The sequence below is a fragment of the Choloepus didactylus genome, chromosome 8 (assembly GCF_015220235.1).
Source record: "Choloepus didactylus isolate mChoDid1 chromosome 8, mChoDid1.pri, whole genome shotgun sequence".
Lineage (NCBI taxonomy): Eukaryota > Metazoa > Chordata > Mammalia > Pilosa > Megalonychidae > Choloepus > Choloepus didactylus.
The window spans coordinates 49,311,793-49,335,801 of record NC_051314.1 but is presented as its reverse complement, the minus strand read 5'-3'; the positions used below and the strand labels follow the sequence as shown (position 1 = coordinate 49,335,801).

Sequence of the window (24,009 nt, the reverse complement as noted above, 5' to 3'; positions counted from 1 at the left end):
TGCTTTTGGCTCCCCTCTGCCCTCCTGACTCTGAGACAATTAGCAGCAGGTGCACGAAAGGCTATCTTCCATGCCAGATATTGAGGCATTCGCAAGGCCTGCTCCTGCTGTGCTTCACTGTGTGGTTCTCACTGCCATATCTGCAGCCGCTCCTCGGTTTTGTTTTTTGCTTTTTTTTAAAAAAGAACTAGTCCGTCTCCAAACGCCAACCCACTGTTTCTCCTCACCGCAGAGCCCCCACCGGACTTTCAGCTGGCTCACTTACTCATTTCAGAACGCAGACTCCTGGTTTCACCAAATGCATGGTCCATGTGGATTTAGCAGAACTTGTCTGGCTGGTGCATCACTGGAACTGGTGTTCTGGGTCACTTTCTGGCTTTTATCTAATATTTTTTATGGAAGTGTTTTTTTTTTTGCCCTGTCTCAGCTAGCTGCCATCTTAGGTTCTCCAGCTCACTATATTTTTTAAGACAACAATAAATTTTGCTTATAAGACTCAAAACTATAAAATAGAATAATTAATTATAGTTTTAAAACAGTTGTCCAAAGCAGAGATCCATGTGGGAAATGGTATTGACATAACTGCAGTACTGTCTCAGTTATTATGAAATGTTTAGTGAGGATCTGAGGATTTGATAGGAAGATAATGTCTAGCCACATTTTTTCTGAGAAATCATCCTCTTCCTTTCTTTCTCTTGAGTTCTCAGACATTCTATTTTTGTGTATGAGTGTTGCTATCCTTACTGCAGCGAGAATTCAATGTGTCAGTCTGTAGTTCCAAGTTTAGTCTATAATAGAGAATTGTCTTCATCCCTGGAATTCAAAAGTGGAAGCTTTGTGACTTGTTATTCTTATCTTTTTTTTTTTTTTTTTTAACATTTTATACCTATGTGCTAAATGTGTGACTTTAGTCCAACTTAAACATACTTAGCTCGTGCCCAGTGCAAAATCTTTGTGTATTTTACTACAAAATGCTTCATAGGGCTAAGGCCTAATTGGCTTTCCATGGATGGCATGGCAGTGAGAAAAGTACCTTCTAAGTGATTTCACCTTGAGGACTTTACCTTTAGTTATTCAAAAACCTTTCTATGGTTTGGATACTCCTAGCAAACATTCCTCTGGCTGCAGCTTTTGGGGTACAATATTTCCATATATGATCAAATGCTGCCTTCCTAGGTTTTGCTTTTTTAAGTCTTTCTCATTCCCTACTTGTGATTTACTTAATAATATCTGTGTACATCAAATTTGGGGTATGCTGGTAGGGTTTCATTAAATTGTAGACCCGTATTTCCAAAGACAATGATTGAACCAGACTCTTAAAATGCACAATACAGAACTCAAAGTACCAAAACACCAGGAATGGGCTGGTGTTACCATTACCCCATGAACCAGGATTTCCAATACTTACTCCATGCTAGTTTCAAATAGTAGAATGGAAAGGACCTTTCATTAATATGAATGAATCACTGCTATCTGTGCACTTTTGTTTTTCTGGATTTAATGGGCAAAGCTAAATTAATCTTTTTCATTCATAGAAGAGATATTTTAGGTAGATTAGCAAGAGAAGTTGTGATTGGGGAAAAACACAGTTATGTAGACACAGTGTCATCTCAGCAAGATGCAGCCAGCAATGCTGTGACAGTTTCCATCTGGTGAGAGAGAGAAAAAAGTCCTGATGTCATCTTTGTTGCCTGGCAACTGTATTTTTTTTTCTAATTTAGAGCAGTCTTCACTAGTTTAAAATAGGTGATTTTTAATGATAATTTGAGAAGCAGGAGCTTAGAGGTAAGCTTCATGAATTTGGTTTGTGGCTGGAATGATCTTTTGTCCAATGTAAACAAGCTGAATGAGGGTTTCCCTTTTGAAAGTAACTGTTTACAAATTGTTAATCCCTCTGAAAATGAATTCCCCAAGCCAAATAGCAGTCATAGAATCAAACTTTATCTTTATAGAGTTATGATGTTGAAAGAATGAGTTTTTTTTTTCATTTATGATTACTATAAATGAAGGTAGTCATGAGATGTATAACTGCTTTTTAGAATCTATATTCAGGATCATTATTTTATTGGTGATGATGCTTTGACTAGAGTTTTAAAACTAAGTCATCGATTAAGAATATAAAGTTGGTTTGGACTTTGAAATATCATCCAAGTCTCCTGCCCTTGGTAAGGATCACAGTTAATCCACACTCGATAGTTGAAAAACATCATGTTTTTATAGAGCTTCTCAAGAAAAGGAGTTTCTAAACATTCCCTTGACAAAGCTTACTGTCTGGAAATTTTATTCCTTCTGTTTCATGTAAACTTCTGCTTGTGGGCCCATTGGTCTCACAAAATAGTTTCCAGTTGCTCTTTTGATAACTGTTCTAATTTGGAGAACAAGAAGTTAGCTCTTCTTATAAAAGCAATGTGGATGGTGAAAAGTGGTGCTGAGTCCCACAGGCTGTGGTTTAAATGCTGTCTCAGCCACTTACTCTGTAGTCGTGGGCAAGTCCTTGATCTTCTGTTGTGTTTCATCATGTGTAAAATGGGGATAATAACATTGCCTCATAGGTTTATAGAAAGCCTGAAATGTAGTGAAATATGTGCAAACAACCCCACATAGTTCTTGACCTATAGTAAGCACAAAATAAATATTGTTTCCCTTTTTCCTTCCTTTCTGTGAATAACTCTTCCTGTACCTACAGGCCATCTCTTAGCATCCTGGACTATAAATAACCCAGGTTCAAGAAAATTTAGAATGCAAGAGCTCAATTTGTACATGAGAAAATGCAATCATAAACGGGTTAATTTCCCAGAGTCAACTGACTAGTTAAGATTACAACCAGGACTTCTGTTCTGTGCTGTCCAAGTCCTCTCATCATAGGTCTTATCTCATGCCTTCATTAATTCAGCATTTTACTGCAGGCTTTTTATGGGTTTTTCCATGTGGCATCCACTGTTTGAGACAGAGTACTGATATGGGAGGAGAATAAGACCAGTCTCACAGCTCAAATTAATGATCTGCTTCCAGGAGAAAACATTGGATTGCTTTGAATTAAGTATTTTAAATTGTAATCAGACCTTCCCATGAACGCAAAGATTAAACTGATTTTCTTTCACTGGTGTACATCTCACTGTTTGTGCTTTCTTTCTTTCTTTTACCACCATTCAGGTTATGTATAGCTGCCTGTATAAATTCAGAGGTGGCAAGGAGAATGGTTTCTTTACAAATTGTCTCTGTACCCATCATGATGCTGTGATTAATATGACCCAGCAGTACTAGGCTGCTGAATTGATTTATTTTCAAGATTTCTGCTCTCAGCATAGGCCACCAATTTCCAAATCCATATTGCTTAAATGTGGTGTTTCTAGAACCACATTGTGGGCAGAATGGCAGCTGTCCAGATGCTTCAAGAACTTGAATTTACAGAGCTGGACTTGTGAATTTACCTTGTTTTTCCCATTAATTTACCTTGTTCTTCCCTTTAACCTCCCACTCCACCCCCCACCCTTCTCATCCACTCTTCTTCCTGTATTATCTTTATTTCCTAAGCCAAAACCCTAGGGGTTATCCTGGACTTCACCCTTCTGCTCTTTCCCCATATCTGAATAATCATCAAGATCTTTTGATTCTATCCAAGTATAATTCCAATTTGGTCTCATCTTCCACTGTCCTTATCTGCATCAATCCAATGTCTAGTGGATTTATTGCTCTGGATAAGGACTGTCAGTTTAGTGCTCCATTTTGCAACTGAAGAGATTTTTTTAAAACAAAATTCTGAACAAATCACCTCTGCTAAAATTCATGTCTCCCCATTGTTCCTGAAATAATATACAAATTCCTTCTTGTGGCATGAAATGCACTTCCTGATCTGATTCTGGTCACCTTTCTCATTGTCTCTTATCATCTCTCTTAGTTCACCCTCCACCCCCAAGTTATATTCTTGCAGTCACTTGATATTCTGATTTCTGAAACCTTGCACATGCTGCTATTTCCACTTGGCATGTTTTTCTACTCTTAGCCCTCTCTTCCCCTAAAAAAAGAAATGCCTTTCAGTGAGTAGAATGTATTCAGTAAATACTTATTGAATGAATAACCTTTGAATGTTATTCTCAAGCTAAGAAAAGATTGGAACAGAATTTCAGCAGTAGCATCCAGTTTTTCTCTTTCCTGAGTCCTCTATTTCTCCTGTCCTCTGGATCATCTTATGATTACATTCTGTGACTTTGTTATTCAGTTTTTAAGAGCTCTGATCTTAATAATGGGAATGAGAGCTTAAAACCATGTATAAGTGTGTATTTACTAGTCAGCCAACATTCCCAGAGCACAGAATATCAGGAACTGGACTGTGTCTGGTGCTGTCAATTCAAACGATTCTCACTCACACAGGAAGAAGAACATGATTTCAGTTGCAGGCTAGGGAAGTGTTTTCTTGTAATTGCATGCACAATTCTTTCTGAGAATCAATATTCTTTTTTTAAAAGTTTCAAATTATTTTTAATGACAGGTGCTGCAGGTATCTATTGTAATTAAAAACAAAAACAAAAACAAAACAAAAAACTACTCCCAAACCTAATGACTTAAACCAACAACATTTCATGAGTTTGTGGATCAGGGATATGTGTAGAGATCTGCTGGTGATTCTTGTGTTCCCTGGACTGTTGGCTGAGATGACAGGGCTCAGACAGTATTCAGTGGTGAATGGGCTGATCCAGAGGGATCAGCACGACTTTACTCTTGTGCCTGGGGAGAGCTGGAGGGCTGGGCTCAGCTAGGACTGTTGACTGGAGTGCCTGCACATGGCCTTTCTAACTTGGCCGATTCAGGGGAATGGGCCATTTTAGAGGTGGATAAGAACTTCCCAAGAGAGTGTTCTAAGATTCTGAAGGCCTGAGCCTGGAAACCGGCACAACATTGCTTCCACTGTTTTCTGTTAGTAGAAGAAGTTAGGAAGGCTACCAGAATTCACGGAGAGAGACATAAAACTCACCTCTTGCCAGAAAGACCATGAAAGAAATTGCAGCCATCTTTAACCCACCATGGTGGGGGTAAATCTCAATGTTGTGGATGTACGTTGTTGGTTTTTCTTTTGATATAGCCTTTTGATGCTTTGTCATAACTTTCCCTTTATCTTACTATTGAGAAATAATTTCTAATAAAGTTTAATGTATGTCTTGCCAACATTTATATTGTTGATCAATGTATATTATTTACCAAAAAAAGAATCATAGAGTGCATTCTGATTTGTAACCTTTTTTCTAAACTATTTTGTGAGCATTATTTTCTATCATTAGACATTCTTCTATGGTGTTTGAATGGCCTTGTATTATTCCTTAATCAGGAGTAATGCCTCTTTAGAGACACCCTTCTAAACTCTTATGTAGACAATACCATAATGAACAACTTTTTTGCTAAATATTTATGAATGTTTACAAATATTTCCTCAGTATAATAACTACAAGTGGAATAACTGGTTTAAGAGGTGTGTGCATTAAGGATTTTTAAGTAAGCATTGCTAAATTGTCTTTCAGAAATGTATTCATTTATATTAACAGTAGCAGTTATATAATAAAGATGATTATGGTTAGGGTGTGTGGGCCATCTATCTTCCACCTAACACCTAACTGGGCGTTAGTCATTCTCTCAATTTGGTTAATTCTTATGTGAATTGGTTCCTGATGTTCAGGAAGCCAAAGGGATCTCTTACAATCACTCATACTATTCTAATGCACCTACTGTCTGCACATGTCCTTCCCACATGTTACTTGAAGCCCAAAGAAAATAAAGCTGGACACAGAATATGAATGATGTGCTAATATTTAAATATATTATATTTGCATTTTTACTCTTATTTCTTTGCTAGGAAGCCCCTGTTAGCTTGCAAAATTGCTTAGACTAAAGGCTTATGGTCTTTAGATGACCTTTAGGTAGTTTTACGTGCTCTGTCCCCTGATTATGACCCTGTTTCCTGATTGCATTTCCCTCACTCATTCTGTTCCAGTCACAGTGACTAGTCTAGGGATAAGCCTGTCTCAGGACCTTTGCACTTGAGATTCCATCACCTTTTGGAGGAGGTCTTTCCTGACCACCCAATCTAAAATTGCAGTCCCTCCTAACACTTCTCATTCCCATCTATACTTTGTATTTTCCTTAGCACTTATCACTTGTTAACATGCCAAGTATTTTATTTTGTACCTTGTTTGTTATGTGTCTTCCCAACTAGAATTTCAGCTCCATTAGAGTAGGAATTTGGGTCACTTCTGTTCACTGATGTATCACCAACAACAGGACCTAGCACCTATTAGCTGCTTAATAAATATTTTCTGATAAGTGATTTGTATCACTGCTTCTTCATTTGCATGTATGAGTGAGTGACTTGGCTAATTCCCTGCTGTAATATACTCTCTTTACCCATGTAGACACAGTCTGGGTGATTTCTATTCTTCCATTCTTTTCCTTCTGTGAGGAAACTATGTGAACTAGCACAAATTGTTTAAATTTTCTAGGACTCAGTATTTTTCATCTATAAAAAGAATATCCCCTTTTCACCCCATCAGAATTGTTGGATTAAATGCAATAATATAAACAAAAAGCACTTAGCAGAGTATATAGCATAATTCATATTTAAACAATTGTAGTTAGCTCTCTTCACCTTTCTTCCTTCAGAGTCGGAAGCTTTAAGGAAAATTCATTTAGGCACCAAACAAAACATGCAATGAAGTGGAGGGAGGCAGTAAAGATACTGTGTGGTTTGTCCTAAGATGAAAGCAAAATGCCTCTTGGTTTCCAATGCAGTGTGAATGTAAACATGCGAAAGCAATATATTCTTCACACTTCAGCTTCCTGCCACCTTCTTCCTGGTTCTCCCTATGTGAAGAAATTATGCTGGTGAACTGCCAAACATTTTGTGCTTCTGAGGTTAGGTAACTTTGTAAAGATTTCTGCAAATGAAGTGTACAGTTTCCTTCTTCAAAGAGAATATTCTGGGTTTAATTAATGTAGCTATTTTGCAGTCACAAAGTGACATCTGGATTTCCTGACTCCCTTGATAACTGCTAACCAGTTTATTATAGCCTGGGTAGTGTGAAGCAGATGTTTCAGAATATTTTTGGGATGGGTCTTTGGGAGTCCCTAGGATTTCGATTAAGGACTGCAGCTTGCCTGGGGACTTTCCCTAACCAGCAGCCTGTTCTCCACACGGAGCAGCTTGAGAGCCAGGTTTTACACGGTCTTGTGGGCAGGAATGTGTGAGCACACACATGTGTGCCTGCGTTGCAGATGGATCAATCCCTGGGTCCCAGCGTGTCCTGAGGTACAAATAGAAAAACAAACAACCAAACAAACAAAACCACACAAAGTTTCTATAACATACTATTTTGGTCTTTCTCCACCCACTTTTGTCCTAACTCGGGTTCCTGATTATGCTTAGAGTCCTAGAAAATGACATTTTGTCTGATTGTATCCTCTGTGTGTCACTAGCAACAATTCGTTTTCTAGTCCCCTCCGTGAATATCAAAATAAGGTCAACAGGATACTTTACTCATCAATGTTCAAAGTATACACTTGAATTATCTACTTCAAGTAACCTGCATGGGCAATCCTTTTCAGTGTCCTTAAAATTCAGAGGCAGATTAATCACATGGAAGAATATGCTTGTCATAGTTTTATTATGATCATAAACTGTAACAAAACAACTGAAGTTTAAAAGTTTAGAAAGATGCAGTCACCTTTCAAAGATGCTTGGGAATCTCAGGAAATATGCATAGTATCAGTTTATTTAGGCAGTAAATATTGACAGTCCTTCAATAATGCTTTCTTGTATCTTTATAATACTAGGTTTTATTCTCACTTCCTTTTCCCACACTTCCCTTCTCCCAACCATATGGGAAGACAGAGTATTGACATCTTTTATGAGAATACACACTGAGATGGGACAAAATTGGGCACAGATTACTATTATTATTCTTTTTTGTTTTAGGAGGCAGGTAGGCATTGGTAGGTACTAGAGCCATCTGTTGACAAGTTGCTGGGACCTTATGGTGTTAAGAAATGCAGAGCATTTGAACTCCAGATGATTGCAGTGCCCCTTTTGACAAACTGAACTGGACAGGATATACTTTCAAAATAACAGACTTACTTTCGGACATTTCCCACCAGGGTGGGAGTCAGAACAGAAACATTTTGAAGGGCTTATCTCCTTTCCTAATGTGTACCACTGATTTCTGTTTCTGTTATCACCTTGTTCCTTCTGTGTATCTTTCTCTAAGCACATCACTTTACCAGTTTGCTCCCTGTCTTCATCACTCCTCTTGTCTCCTGGGTTAGTTTTGTAGGATAGCTGAGGTGAGTACCTGGAAAATTTTAAGTCAGGGAAAAAGGAAAGTGCTGTTAACCTTTTGCACCATGTGGAATTTCTCCCATACTTTACATGGCTGTGTGTATGTGTGTGCTCATTGGAAGTTAGGGTGAGAATGTGGAGTTATTGCATGGCTTATGGAATGCCATTTCATAGAATACTGTCCCATTTTATATCATTATATGAAAATATTTGGTAACTCTTGGTTTCTCATTAGAAATTTCTGCTTTGGTTACTTGCTGATTATGCTTAGTGATGCTCATATGGCTTAGCATTGTAAGCCCTGGACTGTGACTTAGGAACTACATTTTACTTCTCAAGAGAGCATCTCCTGTTATTGATGGCAGCAGAGCCACCATCCACAGAACGTGACTAATAAATTGAACTACCCTTGGAGGTAAAGAACAGTAATACATTCTTCCTATCATTCACAATGATATAAAGGTACAACAAATTATGGTAGTAATCATGGTGGAAGGAATACATTCTGAGTACTTAGGAAGATAGATGATTTTAGCTTTTTGGATTTCTTTGGATCTGATTGTTCTGGCAGTTAATTCCTCGGTTATAGGTAGGTGTATGCTTGTGTATTTAATATTGTCTGATGTTCCAAAACATTTCACTATGAAGACCCTCTTGTCCTGCTCCCACAGATATAGTAATCTCATGTTTAAAAGATTCTGTTCACTTCAAAGTTGTGTTTATCAATAATGACAAACATATTCCTCCATAAAAGATGGTCCTTTTTAGAACTTATGGTTATCACATAATTGCTGCTATTACTCAGACTGTTACAACTTGAGATAGAAAAAATAAGTTGAACATTTTCAGTAATCAATGCAGACTGATTAATTGTGGGCCAGTTTATGGTCTTGGTGAAATACTCAACATAGCATAAACATTTTCCTTTGTATATTTTTGGGCTTCTAGGAGTCCAGGAATAGCAGACTGTGTACAACTCAGATGTAAGGTCTCTAGGCAAGTGTTCCAGAAAATTAGAGCATAATATTATTAATTTTTTTTAAATATTTGGGTTACTCCAGAGAATAAGCTACAAATAACAGAAATATTTTGCACTCAGATGACATTTACAATGGGAGATGAAATATCTTAGATGAATCAAGATAAAGCATCTTTTATAGTGATCTTTTAGTTTTTAACATGTGTTGTAAAACTCTCATGGTTACATAAGTCCTCATTGTTCATGCCTACTGATCCATGACTGAAACCACTAGAGCAGCCTTACTTTTCTTCAGGAGAAGCACTAGTGTATACATTTTTCTAAATATGTATCCTTAAGTTTCTAAAAATGTAGATGATGTGTAACATTATTAGATGATTTTTTCATTTTTAAATACTCTGTACTATTCATCACTTCTAATATAATACATTCTGTGACAAACTGGTGGGTCGGGGAAACCACACTCAAGAAGCATCATGGTTTGAAGATGAAACATTTAATGTTAAATAATATTTCTTTCTCCAGAGACTGGATCCCCAATTACTGCTTCATGCATTGGATTAGGTAATTCTAAAACACCTCCACCAGGGCAAGCAGGAAAGAGTGTGCCAGGATACAACGGTAAGAAATTATCCTGATTGTTTGAAATATGTAATGTTAATAAATTTGGTATTTTACTACATCTAGTGTTTAATATTGCTTAAAACATACTAGGTGTTTAATAAGTATTTGGATGAATGCTTTGTATTAAAATTGAATACCTTTATTTGTGTTATTAGTCAATTTGATAAAGGTAAGGTTGTGAACTTCCAAGTACATGCTACAAACAGCTGATATGACATAGAAAATATTGTTATTTATAAGGTAAGTTAAGTATACAGGGTGTGAAATTAATACATATGAACACCCATCAGGTGCTGAGTACTAAACATACATCATTTTGTGTAATGCTGAAGTATATTTAATTTAGAGCTATGATTGCCATTTTATAGATGAGTTCATTGCTGCCCAAAGAGATTATATAGCTTTCATAGCATAGCTGGTTACCTGCTGAGAACAGTGCAAACCATTGTGCTTTATTTTGTTTGTTTGCTCGTTTTCACTGTAAAAGCTGTATTTTTTTTTCCATTACATACGCTATGTTTTAATTTTAGAGTAATGATCAGGCTTTTGCGCCTTGCTGTCTGTCCATGACAAAGAGATATAATATCCCCAAACATAGTAGTTTGAGCATAGTATAGTATAAATAGTATAGTTAAAATAATAGTAGTTAAATAATAGTAGTTAAATAATAGTAGTTAAAATAATTTCCCTTGAACTCTATTCCTTATTTGTATCAACTTAAACAAAGCCAGCTAATTTTTCAAATATTTGGTTTCCTTTTTTCTAAATAGTAAAGGCAAATTGTGTATGTTTCACTGGGTTACTGTGTTGTGAAATATCACAAGGAAGCATTAACACAGGGCCTGCCAGTAAAAAAGAGTGAATAAGTCTTAGCTAGTACTGTTATTATTGATCCTGAGAGAAGCTGGAAGGGACTGACTTGATTTAGACTCACATGTTCATTTACAGACAAAGAAAATGAGGCACAGAGGGTATGTTCCGCATGGGGCACACAATTTAGCTTAATTGATTTATGTTGAAAACCTAACTTTGGAGGACAGAATATGATTCCTACAGATTTCCTATTTGCACTCAAATTAAAGAGTTTTGTCTTTTGCTTCTGTAACATAAAAAATATTGTATTTCCTTCTAGGACAGTGGCTAATTAAGGAAATGGATATTTTGGTTTAGCCTCGTGGGTATATTTATACAGAGACACAAGCATTTTTTCAAGAGCAGAAATACATATTTAGTGAAGTCAGGAACTTCTCTAGCCATGGAAAGGCAAACCCAGATTTAGTGAAATCTTCCCTTTGAATAGTACTCACATCCTGTTCTTTTTATCAGGGAAATTGCTTTTGTGCTGAGGCAATTTTAGGGAGTGATAATTGGGGGAGATGTTAAACACATTTCCCTTTCAGCATTTCAGTAACATTTTATATCCTGTTGGAAGAAAGAATTACACTTTGAAAGCCCATAGGACTTCAGTGCAGAAGTTTCTCATTGTCTGAAAGCCATTGGCTTGCAGATAGCATAGATAAAACCTTAGAACTAAACTATTTATTAACAAGGAAGCAATGACGTCATGATTTTTATATATATTTTTTGGGGGGAGGGTTATTCAGAGATTCAAAACCATAATTTAGTATTCAATATTTAAGAAGAAGTAAACTTTGGGGAAAGTAAAGGAAATCCTGTATTCAACATAATATAATGTTTAATTTCACATTCATTCAGTACCCTCTGCGTACTCATTTCTTTATATACATTTCATTTTTTCAAGTAGTTCTTATAGAAATACTGTAAGAAAGGAATTATTCCCATTTTATATATTGGGAAACTGAAGGATTGATGGAGAACATGTGCAGGAGCATACAGGAAGTTGGCCATTGTTTTACGATTTGGGGAATCAAAGATGAAATATGCAGAGCCCGCACTTTTAAGGAACTCACAATCTAGTGAGGGACAGGTATCCATACCTGTAATTAAGGGTCAAAGTAGAGTTTTAAAACAAAGTGCTCTAGGATCACAAAGAAGGGAGCAATTAATTGTTTCTGGACGAGGGCATCTGTGTCTTCTTTTCTTATAGCTTCTTACAGTAGAATTACTTGGATGGATGAAACCACACGAGATCAATTAAAGCCTAAAAGATAATTTATCTTCATATTCAGTGTGCATTAAGGATTATTCAGTGTGGATGCAAACCTTGATCTCCTAAAATCTTTCAGGATTTTAATGGCATGGAATAGAAGTCATCCAGATAGTATTCAGGAACATTAAATATGCCTTTAATACCCATAAATGAGTATTAAGACAAAAATCCCAGAATGAGGAGTTTCCCAGGCTTTTAAATGCTTTAATTTTAATGCTTGCAACATTGTTGCTGCTGTATTTTTTAAAAATTTGTTTCCTTTAATTTTTGAAAAGTTGAACTTTGTTTTAATGTTTTACTAGAGTACAAGGGTATCTATAAATGGACATAAACATAGATTATTATATTACCAGCATAAGTAAAACATGAAGTCTTATTTAAGAAAACTTTGGGGGGAGAACCTAAGATGGCGGCTAGGTGAGACAGGGAAAAATAACACCTCCGTGAAAAATACTAGATAAAAACCAGAAGGTGACCCAGAATACTGGTTTCAGCGATGCACCAGCTGGACAAGGTCTGCTAGAACCACAGGGGCCATACACTTGGTGAAAACAGGAGTCTGCATTCTGAAACGAGTGAGTAAGCCAGCTGAAAGACCTGCAGCCATGCTGCAGTGTGGGGAAGCTGGGGGTTGGCATTTGAAGACGGACTGGTTCTTTTAAAAAAAAAAAAAGGAAAAACCCAGGAGCAGCTGCATTTGCGACGGTGAAAACCATGCAGTGAAGCACAACAGAAGCAGTCTGAGCCAGCCTCTCGGTGTCTGGCATGGAGGATAGCCTGCTGCAGATTCCCTCAAGGCCAGGGGAGCGGAGGGGAGAGCCGGAAGGAGAAAAAAACCCTGCTGCTTGCAGCCGCTTCCCGGCGGGCTGGAGACACTCCTGCCCAGGGCCATGCTCACAGCCCAGAGCAGCACCAGTTGTCCCAGAGCTGGGAAGGAGGAACTGTGCAAGGAGAGGGGAGGGGTGGAGATGCCCCATTCAGCCATCTTTGCATCAGGCTAGGAGCGCCCCTGCATGGCCCGGCAGCCCAGGGCTTCCCTTGAGGGACGGTGCGCACTTGTGACGTAGCATAGCCTTCTCTCAGCAGAGGTCCTGGAAGATCACAGCTGAGAAGGGGGTCCCACTCAGAAAACCCAGGGACGCTGCATCAATGCCAGTGGTTTGTGGGCCAGCGTCAGAGAGGGTCTGGGGCAGAACCGAAATGAAGGCTTAGACTCTTGTAGTGGCCTTGAATCTCCGGGAACACCTGGGAGGTTTGAATATTAAAGTGGCCCTGCCTCCCTAGCCACCCAGACACACGCCCCACATTCAGGGCGGACAGCTCCAGCAACACACCCAAACTGAGTTCAGCAACTGAACTCCACAATAATCATTTCCCCACACACCACAAGAACAAAGTTGAGAACTGACTTGAGGGGTATGGGTGACTCACAGACGCCATCTGCTGGTTAGTTAAAGTGTACACCACCAACTTGTGTTTCTGAAAAATTAGATTGGTTTTTTTTTTTTTTTTTTTTTTTTTACAACTTGAAAGAAACGTATTAAGCAAAGCATATGCCAAGAGGCCAAAAACAACAGAAAATCTTAATGCATATGATAAAACCAGATGATATAGAGAACGCAATCCCAAAGACCCAAATCAAAATATCAGAAGAGACATAGTACTTGGCACAATTAATCAAAGAACTACAATCGAGGAATGAAAACATGGCAAAGGATATAAAGGACATGAAGAAGACCATGGAACAGGATATAAGGAACATAAAGAAGACACTAGAAGAACATAAAGAAGACATTACAAGAGTAAATAAAAAAATAGAAGATCTTATGGAAATTAAAGAAACTGTTGGCCAAATTAAAAAGACTCTGGATACTCATAAGACAAGATTAGAGGAAGTTGAATAATGACTCGGTGTCCTAGAAGTCCACAGAACAGAAAATGAAAGAACAAAAGAAAGAATGGAGAAAAAAATCAAAAAAATTGAAATAGATCTCAGGGATACGATAGATAAAATAAAACGTCTAAATTTAAGACTCATTGGTGTCCCAGAAAGAGAAGAGAAGGGTAAAGGTCTGGAAAAAGTATTCAAAGAAATTGTTGGGGAAAACTTCCCAAACCTTCTACACAATATAAATACACAAAGCATAAATGCCCAGCAAACCCCAAATAGAATAAATCCAAATAAACCCACTCTGAGACATATTCTGATCAGACTATCAAATACTGAAGAGAAGGAGCAAGTTCTGAAAGCAGCAAGAGAAAAGCAATTCACCACATACAAAGGAAACAAAATAAGACTAAGTTGTGACTACTCAGCGGCCACCATGGAGGTGAGAAGGCAGTGGCATGACATATTTAAAACTCTGAGAGAGAAAAATTTCCAACCAAGAATACTTTATCCAGCAAAACTCTCCTTCAGATTTGAGGGAGAGCTTAAATTTTTCACAGACAGACAAATGCTGAGAGATTTTGCTAACAAAAGACCTGCCCTTCAGATACTAAAGGGAGCCCTACCAACAGAGAAACAAAGAAAGGAGAAAGAGATATAGAGAATTTTAACAGACATATATAGAAGCTTACATCCCAAATTACCGAGACACTCATTTTTCTCTAGTGATCATGGATCATTCTCCAGAATGGACTAATATGCTGGGACATAAAACAAGCCTCAATAAAAAAAAATATATATATATATATTGGATATACTCAAAGCACATTCATTCTCTGACCACAAAGGAATACAAATAGAAGTCAATAATTTGTGAATTGTAACTCCACTGTTTACTTCCTATGTTGTATAAAACACACAAACTCTAATGACAAATCAGTGGTTTTGAACTCAGTGTAAAATATGTAATTTTTGAAAAGAACTATATAAAGGTGGGGGAATGGAGGAGTATAGGAACATAGTTTATGTGTCCTATTGAAGTTAAATTGGTATCAAAGAAAAACAAGATTGTTATGGATTTAAGAGTTTAATTTTAAGCCCCACAGTAAACACAAAGAAATTATCAGAGAATATGACCATAGAGATGAAAAGTAGAGTATGGGTTAAGATAAATGGGGGAAGGGGCAATGGGGAGTTAAGAAATGAGTGTAGGGTTGCTGTTTGAGGTGAAGGGAAATTTCTAGTAATGGATGGTGGGAAAGAGATAGCATTACAACATTCTAAATGTGATTAATCCCACTAATGGAAAGCTAGGGAGGGGGTAGAATGGGAAGATTTAGGCTTTACATATGTTTCCACAATTAAGAAAAAAAAAAAAAAAAGGACAGTCTTAAATAGATGACAATTGAATGCCAAGGTTAACCCATGATGGGTTCTGAGGATGGAGGACAGGAGGCTCAAAGGCACACAGTTGAGACATAGGGGGGAAAAAAAGGAAATATAGAATGTATGCTTTGTATCAATGTTGAATCTCTAGTGCTTCTTAACTGCATTTAATGGGATTGCATAAAAGAATGTTCTTGTTCATGGGAATTGTGTATGTGAATTATAGTGTTTGTTCAAGGATGGGTGCAGCTGGCTCTCATACGTTCAGAAGACCGAGCAATAGATGATAGATGATAGATAGGGAGGGAGGGAGGGAGGGAAAGAAATACTGGTGTGACAGCATGTTAAAGTTGGTGGATTGGGGTATCAGGGGAGGGGGGTCAGGGTATGCTGGAGTTCTGTGTATGGGGTTCGTATTGTTTTTGCAACTGTTCCTATAACTTTGAATTTATTTCAAAATAAAATAAAATTAAAAAAAGAAAAAAAAAAACTTCAGAAGGAACATTTATAACTTTTTAGGAAACAAAAGCAAGTATTATTTGTATTTTTTGTAAGAGATTTAATTTACTTTGTATGATCATGGTCTCACATGAATTAAAAAATGCCCTTTGAAGCTGGAGTTCCGGGGTTGAATGTAGAAAGTATGGAAAAGTTTTAAGATTGTACATTTTTATTCATTTTCTTTAACTTATATACTTTTATATTTTTAAAATTTACTTTGCAGTTATGATCTTGGATGACAACATGCAAAAACTCAAGGCTCGGTGTTTAGGAAATATTGTGGTAAAGTAAGCAAACTTTGCAATACTACTATTTAAGGGGCAAGTATTGGTATGTAGCATTTAAAGGAAAACAATGTGATTGCAGTGACAATATTAGTAAGAATGTTGCAGGATGAATTTCTCTATTTTTGGAGAATTGTATCATCCCCATTGTAATTTAAACGTGGGAGCCCCATAAAATAGAACAAATTAGATAGAATTTTTTAAAAGATAAATTGTGCATCTTTTTAGTAACTTTTTCTGACTATAAAAAAATGATGAAAGTAACTTGTATAGGAAAAATTTTTAAAGTACTTAACATTTCTGTACTTTCCCCACTCAGTGATATAATGTTGTTTTGTAATATATATGACTTTCCACTTTTTTGGCAAGCATTTTGCATCATTGAAACAATAGTTTTTCCTTACCCTGTCTCATGAGCATTTTAAATTTTTACTGTGCCTGTGAAAAATTCTTTACACCCATTGTAGCCCTCTTGGTCTTTATTAAATTTTTATGATTATAAATCATGTTGTGTTGAACTTATTTTTGCACTTTTTCTCATTTTCTGCTAATTACTTTGGCTTTGAATAGATATCTTAAAGTGTAATTACTGGGTCAAACAGTACCAGAATATACAATCTCGGACTCTCAAAATATCACAATTCTGTGCTATCAACTTTTATCATTGTTACTTTGAGAGGAAAAAGTGCTAAAATTTGAAGGAAAAATATTTAAACATACTTTGATTAAGTCAAAACATTATTATTATTATTTTTTTTTTTTTGCTAAGGGAAGTTGAAATGTGAGATTATTAAGTTGGGAGATACATAGTATGTGACATTTTAATAATTGATATAGGTTGCTTTGTACCTCTGATGAGCAGGATCTTGACATCTTTACTGATAAAATTGAAGTAACAGAATTAAAAAAACATAAGCTTCTATAAATATATGTCAAATCTTAGAGAAGATGTGTTTTCCCATTTATTTATACTAGAAGTCAAAAGAGCTTTCTTTGTTGGCATTCTCAGATTGCAATAAGATTGTCTCAGGTAATAAACATTTTTAAATCTCTGAAAATGAAATGAAAAGTAGTAATAAAAAAATAAAGTATTTATTCAATACAGGTTCTGTGATCTTATGAAAAGGTAATAGAGGAGATATACATTATGATAAAATTCTCAGATTTTGCATTATCATGTTTACATGATAAACACTGTATTGCTTTTTAAAAAGTTTCAATTCCAAGACACCATTTCCAACAATATGGAAAAATTGAAGTTGAATATATCATTCGTATTCCTATTTCTCTGAATCAGAATATAGTTTAACATATAGCTGGTTGAAATTTGATCTATTGTGGGAAAGGGGGTGGGGGTGGGGATGGGGAACTTGCTAAAGGCAATAATATGAAGACTGTGGGTGGGTGTTTAGCTGGCTTAGGAAAACACGTGTTTTTTGAGAGTTTATAAAACCACTCTATCATACATCTTTATATAACTATATAACCTCCTAATTATATGTGAGTCATCTATTTCATAAAACAACTCTTGCAGGATCCCAGAGGTGGTATTTGATGCCAGCCTGGACTTTGCACTCCTCACGGGTCCTCTCACTCTAATAATCGATGGCTTTGCCAGCATCCTTTCAAAGATAATGAAATATATACAATATCCAAGATAAAATATAATTTTTTCTTGTAGCTGTTAGTGTTATTCCAGGTACTTACTGAAAGAAACACAACTGTTGCTTTAAAGCGTGAGTCTACGGTTTAGATTGTCACCAATTCAGAATTTCTTTCTTCCCTCTGTATTCCTAAGCAGGAAATTCATGGAAGAGATCTCGGGTTCTGAGATTTCATTATAAATTATTTGAGTATGTAATATACTATGATATGCAGTGGACTTTGATTCCTCCCTTAGGTTAATAGTGAAACTCGATATTTAGAAAAATTGCACATATATAATATATAATTATATATATAAATTATATAAATAAATATAAAATTATATATATATGGAAAAATATATCAGAAAAAAAGTTCCCACCAAGGACTATCTTTTCTTAATAGAACAGCTCTTGAAATTTTTCAGTAACTCATTTTTATTTGTGAGAGCAAGGATTTGCTATGACACATCCTTCTAACACTAATCCCAGTAGTCATTCCACTCTAACTAATCAATCTGAAAATCATTCATTGATTCCAAGGGCTGCCTGCAGTTAGTGTAGGAAGTTTTTTTATTCAGTATCTGTCAATAGACTTGTTTATGTTGTTTATAGCTGTTCTCTGTGTCTTGAGGGGAGGCATCATTCGTCCAGAATAGAAAAATGCCCAATGAATGCCTTTTAAATGCTTACAATAAATAATGTTTAATTGAATTAGGGAAGAGGAAAAATGATGAACCCTGACAATAAAAATTTTTGTGGTTAAAAAAAACTTTATTTTCATGCAAACCACATTCTAAATTAGGTCTATGTTCTGAAAACAAGGTCCTTTCCATGGACTAACTACATGGGACCCAGAACCATTTGGAATCCTGTAAAATGTGTTTAGTTAAACACAATATACACAGGTCTGTATAGTACTATATATACAGAATCTATATACTATAAATCCAGGGTCTACAAAATGTATGAGATTTTACACTTTTAAAAATGCACTGGCCCCAAAATATGAGAAATTTAAGATCAAAATGAATTAAGTATCTAAAAATTTAATATCACAACCTCATTGTCAGATTTAATCTTCATAAACTTTTCATTTTATTTGAAAATAGTTTTTTTGGTAGTATTTTTCTCACTTCCCATGATTCCTGAACGTGCACAATGATTTTTGAGAATTCATAACCAATGGCAAACTGAAGATGTGTCTTCTTAACAAATCATTTCAGAAGTGAAATGTCTTTTTTTTCTTCAGAAAAAGTGTTAGTTTGTATTGCATATTGCCATATTTTATTATCTTTTTTTAATATAATATTATCATATTTTATATACTTTGAATGCGTGTGAGGTGAAATCATTGAAAATGAGAGTGATTGATGTCCATTATGGGCTTAAAACTGAACTGGATCAAAAGCCACCCCTGGGAGTGACAAAATTAGCCAAAGAAATAAATGCCCATTGTTGTCAATTATTCATGCCCATGCTTTTCTTTATTACTTTGTGTAACTAATGGAATACTCTTTGAAGAGCAATATTCTCTAGTACTGTTTATGTTTGCTAATTATACTTGTAATAATTATAAAAAATACAGGTAAAACTCTGTGTGGAATATTTGAAGTATGGGAGGCTCAGCCTATATTGAAGAAGTCAATAAGGGCTTATTTCACAAGAATTTTTTTTAGTACTGTTACAAGTTCTTATTTCACTATTGTATCTGTCATAAATAGTATAAATAACATTGGAAACTGTCTCTGGAAGTTTCTTTACAATATAAAGCTATAATCATGTATCCATCATTTACAAGACTCTAAAAATAATCCTTCATTGCACTGTATTAAGATGGCTGAACCCAAAATCAGGAATAGTGATATGTGGCAATTAAAAAAAAAAAATATCCTCTTGATCTGCTTAATCTTTTTTTTACCTTCTTCATTATAGCTTTTTTGCTCCTGTAGGGATCACTTAACCAGAAGGTCAATATTTTAGCTATTCCTAAACTACTGTAGGGCCCAGCACGTAATAAAAATGAATCCTGCGGTTTTACTAGATTACTTACATTCATAGGATTTACCTTTCTAGCAGAATAGAAAACTTCATGTTTGAATGAATGTAGAAAATTCCTCTGATTTTGAAACCAATTCCAGACAGTTAATTCACTGGGAAAGTTAGGGTATCTGAATTACTATGAACATATAATGCTCATGAATTTTAGAAGGAGCTCCAGTAATTGCATCCAGGGGTCCAAAATACAGAAATAAAACTATGAGCTAGTAATTTTCAGGCAACATAGAGAGGGACATGAAAGAAAATTTTAACTGCGATTGCCTCCCTCAGTACCACAGTTCTCACTGTTATTAAAACTATCCATCTCTGGCCCTACCCCTCTGGCAGGCTTACATTTTTATCTGACCCAATCCATTGTTGTTATTGGATCAGATAGCGATAGGCCTGTCTGCCCAGGGCTGTGTTCCACTGACTTGTACCCTGTAGGCAATGGTGAGTGTGAGGGAGCTGTATGGAAATGCCTGAGCGGCTTTTATTCTGGTGACTGCCAATTTCTGCTCCTCCAGATATTGAAATCTTGGCTCTTAACTATATTTATTCACATCTTTACAACTTTGCAGGAGTGATTGATTCCATCACTGTGCTGCTGTCCTGGTAGAGGGTCAGGACAACTTTCTTTCCATCAGGTTATCCTTTGAGTGAAGCCCAGGATGTCATGTAATTGTAATCCCTTCCTTTTATAAATCTCATATACAGATTTTAGGATGATCTTTTATCAGCTTCACAATAACGCTTTAAAGCAGGCAGTGGGATAGATATAATCTTCCTTTTAGACGAAGCATCATTAGTTGTCATAGAGCTAGAACTCACATTTATTAACCAGTCTTTTGTCTGCATGGAGAAAAAGAAATTGTCTTTCCTGGGGAGGTAAAAAAAATAAAAAAAGTGGATTCATGTGAGAACCTCAACTAAAGTCTAAGGACCCTAAAGGAAATGGTATAAATAACATTGGAAACTGTCTCTGGCAGTTTCTTTACCATATAAAGCTATAATCAGGTATCCATCAGTTACAGGAAAATGAAATACAAAGTACAAATCTAATTCCAGAATTCCCTAGGGAAGAGGATTTAGGTCTTCAATTTATTTATGTTACTATAGGCATTCCCGAGAGAACAGTGAACACAGACCATCCTTCACCTGGGATAGCAGGCACCTAGGAGCTTTATAATCCAGATTGGTCAGGAATGTGTTACTTCTAAGGTGATGGACAGTCTCTTCCTTCCCTAGCTGGGTAAGGATGCCTCTCACTTAGGTGTCACTGCCTGTCTTATTCTTCCCCACCCTCAAGAGTGGTCACTTTGGTGAGGACATTCTCTTAGAGGAATTTCTGATTTACAATTGGAAGCATTGTAACAAACCCTCTTTTTTCACTCTGCTTCTGAAGAGTTAGGGAAGGTATCACAGGGTGGTAACATTTGGATTTGAAGGATGAGTATAGAAGTTAAGCAGCACATTTCTTAGTATTTTTGTATCTTTTCCTAACTTCTGCCAGTCCAGTGCCTTTTTTTTTTTTTTTTTTTATCATTGTACCTGAACAGAAGTGTTTGGAGTACCTCCTTTATACCCATTGCTTCAGAAGAAAACCTCCACATTTAATGCTAGATAACCATTAGGATAGCAGCAAAGATAATAGAATTAATTTGTAACACTGCAAAAAACAAACAACAACAAACCCCTCTGCTTTAGCTCATATATACCTAACTTCTGTCTGAGCCTCATTGCTTTTTTTTAACGTATTTTCCTTCAATGATTTTTGATTTTTCATCATTGATACCTCCAATTCTGGAATTCTCCCTGCTTTTCCACCTTTAAGATCATTGCATAGCTTCTTCCACAGTTCCTTTATAGAACCCCTTTTAAATATTCAGATAATATTATCTGGCCTTTAAAGATACCTGGACTTGTTAGTGAATTACAGATAGCATTTCCCTATTTGATCCTATCAGTTTCCGATTGTATTCTCTTACCTTGCTTTCCAGCCTGATCTTCAGCTAGAATTGGGAATGGTGAAGTAGCTTTCTGGAGACATCTCAAAAATAACTTTGGACAGACCCACATCCTTGTGGAGGAAGTTGCTTCAAAGGTGCACCATGGGAACACAGGATCAGGGTATAATAGAAACTTTCAACAAATGATCCCTTTGTTATTTGTGCAGAATAAAGACTCCAGAAAGAGCAAATAATCTTGTTACTGAGCAATGGGCTTGCTGCCCAGTGCACACAGCAGCCAAGACCATGACACCAGATTTTGAGAAAAGAGTTTTATTGTGAGGTCGATTGGGAAGGAGATAAGAACAAACTCAAATCTGTCTCCTTGATCCAAGAACTAAGGGAGATTTGTAGGATGGAAACAAAGGGAGGTGAGGAAAGTGATGGGGATTCAGGATGGCATATTCTGACTGGTTGTTTCTAGAACTGTTTATATATGGTAGAAATATGCCAGGGGGCCACATCTTATTTCCCTGTTGAGGGAGCCCTTGCCTTTTATTTGCTTCCAACAGCTCTTCATCCCTGTAATCTTGGTTCCAAGGAAAGTGATTTTTTATTCCTAATATCGCAAGGGCTCAATGTATCTGTGTCTGCACGTGTTCTGTCTGCAGCTGAGTTTGTGTCTAAGCTGGACAGCCTGTAAGACAAATTCAGGAAAAATTTTAGTAATGGGAGAGGAAGAAATTCTGACAAGCAGCAGGTTTTGGCCCGATTCTTGAGTTTTCTTAGGGCTCCCAGCTATCTCGCCTATGGCTTCAATTTCCTTGTCACTTACAAGACATGAAGAGTCCAAAAGAGAAGGGGAAGAAGTTCATCATGGCTGGCCTCCCAGGGTGCTTGAGAACTGCTCTGGCACATACATGCTTCACGATGGAGAAGAGAGACAATCTATACTATTTGAGTGTGTTTTCTTTTAAAATGTACTTAGAAGGAAGGGGTCCTGCCACTGAGAATTCCTGTTCTGATAAGCATCTGGGACTGCTCATTCCTGGTTTCCCGGTTCAGGGTCTGCCAGGCATCTCATTATACTTAATAACCCCCCTCAGGTTATGGAATGTCACACAATAGAAAAGGAGGTGGGGGTAGTGTAAGGCTGGTGCCTGTGTTTGTGACTTCTCCAGAGAAGGAGGTGGTTGTAGGTGAGGTCTCGGTGTAGGCTGCTTCATAGGTGTCTGTGATCTCCCTAAAAATGCCGTTGCCAGCAGGTCCACACATTGGGTAGCACTAGAAACGTCCCCTCCAGGAATTCCTAGCAGCACAGAGTTTAACTACATGCTGATAAGGAACTAGATCACTTTTACTCTACATCTTAGATGTTTACATTTTCACATTCTTATTAACTAACAGGAGTAGACATCATTGCACAGTTGTCCTCCCTGCCTATACTCTAAAAATAATGAATTCCTTGCAGTTCACAATATGACAGTATCACCATGAATCTGAGGTCATAAACTATCTTTCTATCACTAATGCCCAGCATAGTGACTGAAGGAATACCAAACACCCAATACCTATTGTTTCAATGAAGAAAATGAATGCATGAATTAATGTATGATTGAATAATTCCTCAGGTGTTTTCTCCTTTCACTTTCCTGACTTCACTCTTTATCCACTGACTATTTCCATCCTAACTCAGCCTGCCTCTCTGCATGAAACCGCTGCCTTACTTTTCTCCTTCCAGACTTCAAACTTTTTTAAAGTCTGGTCTTACCTTGCTGCTTCCACTTACTAATTTCCTATTTACTCCTTAATAACTCTGGCTATTGCCTTCTCTCCACGCTACTGAAACTGCAATCCTGAGGATACTCAAGAACATTTTAATTACTAACTTCCATAACCTCTGTTGAATCCATTTTCAAACAAAATACAGACTTCATTTAACCATGTTGAACACTCAGTCATTATGAAAACTCTACTCTTGTGGCTCCAAAGATACTACTTTGTCCTGGTTCTCTTACATTTCTGATTCTTCTTTTTTATTTTTGTTCAATGGCTTCCTTCATTCTTTGACCTGTCTTTACACTGATGCTTGGCTTTGGATTTCTCCTTCTTATTCTAGACTATCTCCCTGGATCCTGTCACTTATTTCTAAGATTTGGGGGATTACTGATCTGCACATGATTAGCATATCTATATATACATCCAGGCTGATCTGCCTTTTAACTTCACACCTGTATGTATTGATGTCTTATTAAATAGTTCCT

At 36.6% G+C, this 24,009-nt stretch overlaps 1 protein-coding gene across 1 annotated transcript in view; it reads left to right on the top strand.

Moving 5' to 3' along the window:
- Positions 1 to 24,009, top strand: part of ACSS3 (acyl-CoA synthetase short chain family member 3) — a 207,750-nt gene that overhangs the window by 158,329 nt on the left and 25,412 nt on the right. The window contains exons 10-11 of the mRNA XM_037848430.1: positions 9,825 to 9,920; positions 16,053 to 16,116. Coding sequence (XP_037704358.1) covers positions 9,825 to 9,920; positions 16,053 to 16,116 — 160 coding nt within the window. The remainder of the gene's footprint in view (positions 1 to 9,824; positions 9,921 to 16,052; positions 16,117 to 24,009) is intronic.